This window comes from Pyrus communis, chromosome 2 (genome assembly GCF_041283825.1).
Source record: "Pyrus communis isolate YQ-2024b chromosome 2, ASM4128382v1, whole genome shotgun sequence".
Lineage (NCBI taxonomy): Eukaryota > Viridiplantae > Streptophyta > Magnoliopsida > Rosales > Rosaceae > Pyrus > Pyrus communis.
Genome location: NC_142566.1, coordinates 24,076,564 through 24,084,820, shown reverse-complemented (window position 1 = coordinate 24,084,820; position 8,257 = coordinate 24,076,564). Strand labels below are relative to the sequence as shown.

At 36.7% G+C, this 8,257-nt stretch overlaps 2 protein-coding genes across 2 annotated transcripts; one reads left to right on the top strand and one right to left on the bottom strand.

Annotated features, from left to right (window-relative positions):
- LOC137748452 (MOB kinase activator-like 1A) lies at positions 1–2,768 on the top strand. The gene is made up of 7 exons (XM_068488603.2): positions 1–149; positions 520–568; positions 1,495–1,603; positions 1,741–1,834; positions 1,977–2,110; positions 2,197–2,360; positions 2,454–2,768. Exons 1-7 carry the CDS (start codon positions 124–126, stop codon positions 2,526–2,528), a joined length of 651 nt encoding a protein of 216 aa, XP_068344704.1. The 5' UTR covers positions 1–123; the 3' UTR covers positions 2,529–2,768.
- A 286-nt stretch (positions 2,769–3,054) lies between these two features.
- Positions 3,055–7,152, bottom strand: LOC137748451 (O-fucosyltransferase 35). The gene is made up of 9 exons (XM_068488602.2): positions 6,266–7,152; positions 5,815–5,961; positions 5,643–5,715; positions 5,449–5,519; positions 5,271–5,359; positions 5,008–5,140; positions 4,530–4,762; positions 3,810–4,286; positions 3,055–3,702 (listed from the first exon to the last, which is right to left on the bottom strand). Exons 1-9 carry the CDS (start codon positions 6,785–6,787, stop codon positions 3,501–3,503), a joined length of 1,947 nt encoding a protein of 648 aa, XP_068344703.2. The 5' UTR covers positions 6,788–7,152; the 3' UTR covers positions 3,055–3,500.
- Positions 7,153–8,257: the final 1,105 nt, after the last annotated feature.

Genomic DNA, 8,257 nt, shown 5'->3' with positions numbered 1-8,257 from the left:
ATAGACAGATAAATATGTCGTTCATATATAGTGTGTCTGTGTGTATATTCCTTCTTTGTCCTAGAATTGTCCCTCAATTATCGCCTTGGGTTCTGCAGAGCTAGAGATCTAGAGAGGGACGAGATGAGTCTCTTTGGCCTGGGAAGCAGGTTTGTACCTAATGATCCCAAGTTTTTAAATCCAAAACTATATTGGATTCAGGATCATGAACTCTAGAACCCTATTCTTTTTTCTCAGGCTTTTTTCTAGGGTTTTTGTGACGATTTTGATATATCTGTCATGTTTGATGCATGCTTTTGCACCATAACTCTTGTCATATTTTGTTTTGCTAGAGGATTCTGCTAAATGGGGATCAATCAAAATTTAAAATTTTATCTGTTTACTCACTGAAATTTGGATCAGAAAAAACAAAAAACCCAATAAAAATTTGTTTGTTAGAATTCGGAACATGTTTTTTGTTTTCGCCCCTCCCCTGAATCACATCTTTGATAATTCTTCACATCTTTGATAATTCTGCAGAAACCAGAAAACATTCCGGCCGAAAAAGAGCGCTCCGTCCGGCAGTAAGGTTGGTTTATTACGTACATACATTCCTCAGCCAACACTAATCATGTTTACTTACTTCTAGATTAAAGTTCAATAAAAATCTGGTGTTATATTGGATATTGTTTTAGTCATTTAATGTGTACTTAATTTAAATTCATTATATTATATTTTTGTTTTAATATTTAATAAAAATCTTATTTAATATCATTACATTAAAATTTTATAATTATTATACGCATTTAATTCATTAACTTTATTTTACTTCCTTTAATTAGTGTACCTAAACTTTCGTATCATAATATATTTCACTAAATTAGTGTACCAAAATGTCTATACCTAAATATATTGTAGCACCTAAATATATTGTAGTGAATTAGTGGCACATGAGAAAATATGCAAAAACGTAAGTGTACCGAAAAATTTCGTACCTAAATGTATGATACTAAACTAGTGTACCAAAATGTCGATACCAAAATATATTATACTAAACTAGTGTAGCGAAATATCCGTACGTAAACATATTATACTAACCTAGTGTACCAAAATGTTCATACATAAATATATTGTAACAAATTAGTGGCACATAAGAAAATATGCAAAAACATAAGTGTACCGAAAAATCTCTACAAAAATATTTTCTTATATAACTTACTTACCATAATGAGAATTAAAATTTATAATTTGAACACCATAAAATTATAAATAAATAAAGAGACATTGAATACATATTCTGGCATAAATAAAGAGACATTGAACACATATGCTGGCATTAAATAAAGTGTAGGGACTAAAATCAATTTTTAATGTTGTATAAGACATTTTTCTAAACTTCAATCTTATTTAAGGATTAAAATCTAGTTTTCAATTTTTTATTTCTCAAAGGTTTTTCATGATTTTTTTTTTTTCCTGATGGAAGCAATATGTTTATATATACGTTGATAAATGCAGGGTGCCCAGCTTCAGAAACACATTGATGCTACTTTAGGCAGTGGCAACCTGAGGGAGGCGGTTCGTCTGCCTCCCGGCGAAGATATAAACGAATGGCTGGCAGTAAACAGTAAGAACTCTTCAATATGATCATCATAATTCTTATGTTGTAAATGTGTGCATGTTTATGTATCGATACAAAATTCACTGGGAAAATTGTTATTGCACTATATTTTAACTTCTTTCAATCTTGAACTTTTTCCGCAGCTGTCGATTTTTTCAACCAAGTGAACATTCTATATGGAACTCTCACGGAGTTCTGTACGCCGGTCAATTGTCCGACTATGTCTGCAGGGCCAAAGTATAGTTCTTGATCGTCCAGTAAATTCTTTTTATAATTTTGTTAACTCAGATCAATCCTCCCCATTCGACATCAGTTCCTTCGATAAGCATTTTTTTGGGGACATATTTCCTGAGTGCTAAGTTTGGTTAAACTCTCACAGGTATGAGTACAGATGGGCTGATGGAGTTAACATCAAGAAACCGATTGAGGTCTCTGCTCCAAAATATGTCGAGTATCTAATGGACTGGATCGAAGTTCAGCTCGATGAGGAATCCATCTTTCCTCAAAGATTGGGTAAGCAGAAAACTTTTCTGAAGTTAATTAGACCTGAATTTTGACGAAGCTCTCTTCATCAACTTATCTGCTGTAATGTGTTACAGGAGTACCGTTTCCGTCCAATTTCCAAGATGTCGTCAAGACCATTTTTAAGCGGCTGTTTCGCGTCTACGCTCATATCTACCATTCTCATTTCCAGAAAATTGTGAGCTTGAAGGAAGAAGCTCATCTCAACACTTGCTTCAAGCACTTTGTTCTCTTCACATGCGTAAGCTTTTGCCCCACCTCCTTTCTTTCGTAAGTTTAAGTTCTTCGCTTCGATTCTATTTGTTTGATGTTCATTCTTCGTGTTGTGACGCAGGAATTCCGCTTGATCGACAAAGGGGAGCTTGCGCCTCTTCAGGACCTGGTTGAGTCCATTTTACAGCCTAAGTGATCTCTGGAATTTTGGTCTGATGTTTTTGGATTTTGGTTCGGTTTTGGAGCACACATTTTTGACAGCTTCTGTTTCTATATCCCTCTCCTGTCCTTGTTATGGACCATTTTCTTAGACTTTGGGAATTTTAAGAAAGCTGTTTCTGCTTGTAATTATATGTTCCAAGCAATTATCTCACGTCAAATTACAACTGTAAAACCTGTTTGATCAAAATTGCTAGTCGTGCATCAATTTGGATGATTGGATTGGTAATTTCATTCAGGTTACTTGTAAACAACTCAGATTCACCGGTTAATTTCTTGGAATTCTTCAACGCACATTCAATCGTTAAAGTTAGCAATGTATATCAAACATTGTTATACTCGGATTGACAAAAAAATGTGAACCACTTGACATAACCCGGCCCTGAGAGAAGCCCTACAAGCCGACCACCTTGGTGCCCGAAATCTCTGGACCGGCCCTGACAAAAAAAGATAATTCCACAAGTTGCAGCTGGAAAAATGATCCATGACGAGTGAATGAGTCATTTTATAAGGAAAAGCAGCTTGTTATAAATTGATATTCTTTGAATTACATTTTTGTAATCTTGAAGTAATACATTCAATTCAGTATCAACCCTTTGTATCCCAATCAATTTTTGAAACCCCCTATGTTATGGACGAAAAAGCACGAAAAATTAAGTGCAAAATAAAACAACAGTGTAAACTTAACTGCTGTGGTACACTGGCAAGGAGGTCTTCTGTTCATCGTATCAATCTTTACTTTCCAGTGGTCGCTCGGGAGAACACACACATGACTTCTGTGTTGAACCTCAAATTAGGCTGCAAACCAACCTACTGATTCCTCTTTGCAATTGGAAATTTAAGATTGCCACTCCCTTGCTGATTCGTGAAATAATGGCAGCACAGACCTTGATGTCTTGCACGCTGCTGATCTCATACCGTGATTTAATGCAAAACCTGTTACCGCACTCTACTTTTTCCTTCTTGCTTCACATATACAGCCTGGATATGGATTTGCGTAAAAGCTTTCCTCCAGTTTTGGAAACTCGCCAGCCTCTCTCGGATATGGAGCTCCAACTCTGTCGATGTGAAGCTTTTTCACCTTGGAACTGAATTTGTTCCAAGAGATTTTTCCTTCGTCAAAGTCATCGACAAGTTTTACAAAATTCATCCTGCATCCCCAATGGAATGGAACTTAATGTACGCCGAAAATGTAATGAATGAAAAAGAAAAATAATCATGCTAAAAGGGGTTGTAAGAAAATAGGTTATGTAATTACCTGTCTGGATTAATGGTCTTCTTAAAGTTCTCAAAGCGCCTATGACCTTGCACTGCTTTTGCCATGTTTCCGTCATATGTATAAAGAAAAACATCACTCTGTAAGGCAACAACATAGTCTATACCAGCCAACATGTTCTGATGATTCCTGAATGGATTCAGCTCTTCCTCTTTAGCGAGAGTGGAATGGGAAAATATGTTCGGGAATTCATCCTCAAGATGTTGCATACTTCCATTCCCATAAGCTTCACCAGCTACCAAGTAAATCCTGGTACTGGATGGAAATCCGAGCCCTCTGAGCAAAAGCGAAGTCTCCCTTGGGGTCAATGGGCAGCCCCCAAGCAACCTTCTCTCTGTCCCATTAATTTCTTTCTCCTTCCAGTGGCTGACTTCGTATCGCATTCTACGTAGTTCTTCATCCTCCTCTGCTGTCAAACTATGACTGCAGCCCGTAAATGCAAGCATATCCTTCTCATACCTGATGAAGAAATTACAATTTACATAAGCGGGAGATAAGTTTACAATAAGTTGCTGCAATCACCCTACATATCAAAGAAAGCAAACGAAAACCTACTTTTACTAATGCAAATTCATTATATATATCAATACAAATATTTAACGTGAATCACCATTTCATCTCTGAAAGATCACTAACTTTATGCACACCAAAAGAGTGAAATGGTCCATCGGATACTAAAGTTAAAACTTATACACCACTTGCCTCAAATGAAGAGCAAGATAAGGGCCTCCATTTTTCCGCATTCTAGAAATCAAGGTTCTTCCAAGTTCTTCTATTGGAGCTGAATACTTCAATGCCCTGTAATTCACACGGCACCTCAGCCTTTGAATGGAAATTGAGAGGTCATTGTTGGCAATTCGAGAATCCGTATGAGTGAAATAGATTACTTTGTGCTGCTTCAACAGTGGGAGAACCTCTGACTTATAATAACTAGCCTGGACAAATGAATGCAACACAAGCTAATCAGCTGGCAATAATTAATCTAAGAAATGGTAATAAATGATATGAGATACGTTGGGAATTACAGTGAAGTATAGCCATTCGTGTGAATTGAACAAAAATCACGATCGGCTTTAGAACATAGCACAGCATCCCTAATGAATGCTCAACCTATGTTCCTCTGCCAATATTAAGGTAATAAACATTACTGTATGATAGATAAGTTTGCACGGACTCTGACCTTAGACCAAGATATCAGTGTTTTGTTGAAAGGCTCGATTCCAGCATAGGCAGGGGGTAATGTCTCTACTATGTGGATATCATCCTTTAGAGTCTCAATGAAGTGTTGCCAATTGAACAGATCTTTAAAACCACTGTGAGTAGACATGAAGTAATTAGTTCAGATTATATCACCAGGAAAACTTGAACGCAATCATATCATTTGGAGCATAAAGAAACTTGAACAACTATATGATATACTCAGAACTACGGAAATAAACAAACCTCTCATCAGCCCAGTAGTTAGTGTGATCAAGTGAAGGGAGGACAAGCGTCGCCTTCATAATCTTAGCAACAGCAACCATATCACAGATCTGCACTCTAAAATATAATGCATCAGACTATAGTTAACACCAATGAAATCTTAAAACAGTAGAATAATCAAAATGCACAATAGCCAGACCCCAAATCTCATCTGATTCAAGCCGCCATTAGCATTTATAAGAATGTAACCGTTGGTCTTTGCGTCCAGCTCTGCCAAAAGATGCAAGTAGGACATAAGATAATGAAAACCTAAAGCTCACAAATCTAAACACACAGAGGCACAAAGACAGAGGAAGAGAAGAGTAAAGTCATTTAGTTGCATGTGTTACATACGTTTATGAGTTTTTGGCAACTCAATGCACTGACTGAAATTCTCACTGTTCGGTCGGGACCAGATACCTGTGTACTGAACCAGAAATCAATTTCCATACCCTCAATTACTTTCAGGAAACAAGAGAGCAAAAAGCGAAAAGAATGTGATCAAGACTTAAGATTTAAGACTTACTTCAGCGCTTTTCTCTTCAACGACCACACGGTTTACACCCGACGCCATCATTATTGTTTGTTCAACATGACTTCCTCCATCACTATATCCATATTCGTGAGAGCCTTGATCCATCCGTTTTAAAAGATTCATGGAGTCGGAACCATCCTAGATTTAGAAGAAACCATCTTAGGAAAATTTGAACAAATACACGAAAAATCTAACATAGAACAAATGCAATCCATCCTAAAACAATCTCATCGCGCATAACACATACAATATCGAAAGCACTCACTCACTCAAGCACGCGCACACACATATGAAAACATACATATAAACAATACGACCATGTATATATATCTTTTTATTCGAGCGATATTCTAACTAATCAGAGCTAAGGGGATTCGAACTGCTCTAGCTAACTTAGCTACGACATACAAGCATATGTACAGAAACATAATAATTTGCCAACCTGGTTGGACCTAGCAGTTTCAATAGCAGATCCAAACCAACCAGTAGCACAAATCTTCAGAATCCCGAGAAACAAACAAACCCCACAAAACGCGAAGAACATCCAATGGCCAAGCTTCCTCTTCTCCCTCAACCCCAAGTCCACCACCACAGATCCAATTGGCCTCCTCAGGAACCCCCTCACCGCAACTCTCTGGCTCACATGGTTGTGGGTCTGCTTCCTTTCCAAAAACGAGTCAAACCCATCAGCCGGAACCGGGTTCCCACCGATTTCAGATCTGGGCGAGTTCAGCTGCAGATCAATCTCGTACTCGCCGACGAACCCGCCATTGCCGCCGTTGGTGTTACTGCTGCTTCCGATGTTGCTGCTGTGAGAACTTCCATTGTTGGCGGCAGCAGCGCTGGCATTGGGGTTGCGCTTGAACGAGTGAGCTCGGCGAGTCATTGCGCCCGAGAATCTCGGGCTGTTGACTCGCTGCGAGACGCCATCGCTGGCGTTGTGAAGGTGGTGGTGGTGACCCATGTCCTGAAACTCTGTAGCACTGTAAAACGCTGCGTTTTGAAGCGATCAGAGTGGTATTTACTGGTTATCGTTGGTGATTGGATTGGGTTGCAATCGCCATTAAAGCTGTCCACAAAGCAGCAGCAGCAGCAGCCAGGCTTTCTCTTCTCTTCTCTTATCTTTCTCTCTCTATAATTTTTTTCTCTCTCTAGAATTGTGATGCGTCAGAAAGTCCTGAAATCCGAAAATATGTTGGGGCGGAATTTGGATTTGTTTAAAGGCAGTGGCCAGCCAATGACGATGGTGACACTAATTCCGATTATACTATTTGGATCCAATATTCACCACGATTCCATTTTCTAACGGGTCTCGAACGAGCTCTTCAGTTTTTAGTTTAAAATAAGCCTTACAATCTATGGTTTACCATTGAACTACCAACTTATAATTATAAACGACACATCATTTAATTTGATAATTTTATTTACAAATTTATTTTTATTTGAAATAAATATATGTAATTTATTTGTATGCTGACTTTACTTGTAATGTAAGTTTGACTTGAGGTTGCAGAGTTGATAATCTTGCATGATTGCAACCTTTATTGGGAGATTACTTTTTTATTCTTTATGAATAACTTTGACTAATACTAATCGTCTTCAATACTTAATCACTATCACGGCGATTAGATTTCTTCTAATTTATATATTCATGTAAATTATATTTGACAGTTAGATGATGATTTATGATTGTTTTGATGAGTTTTGAGGTCTTCGTTTTGAGAACTTACAAGGGACAAATGCACATTAACATTAAGATTATATTAATTTAGATTAAAAAGCTTTAAATATTCGTTTTTTAATGGTTTATTTTATTAAATTGTCAAATAATTTAAATTTTGGATCTATACTATAATATTGTGGTTAATATGTACTTTATTATTATTATTATTATTAAAGAGAGACAGATGATTTAAAATTATTATAATAATTTAAGCGAAGAGAGAGTTTCGAATCTGTAACACATGAATGAAAACTCAATACCCTAAACTAGCATATTAGACCACACATGCTGGTTAATATGCACTTAGTTCTCATAGCTCGCCAAAATAAGAACCTTTGGAGAGCAAAAATGTTGTGTTGAATAAGTATTGTAGTCAAATTTTGAATTGTGTAATATTATTGATAGTGTAATACTAGGTAAACTAAATAATCATTGATATGTATATATGTGTATAATTTAATAATTATTGATATGCATGTATATAAAATGCACCAGTGTGTGTAAACACACACACACACACACATGTAGATATATAATGTATGTATATATGCAAGTCAATAATCACAATGGGTCCAAATGGGATGACAGGAAGAGTCTAGACCTTTTAATACGACGCATCTTCTCTGATTTGTATTTTAGTGTTTTAATTTTGAACATACTTTGTTTGTTCACTTATGTGTGCTAGTGTGAATACGTGCCTAATTGTAAACT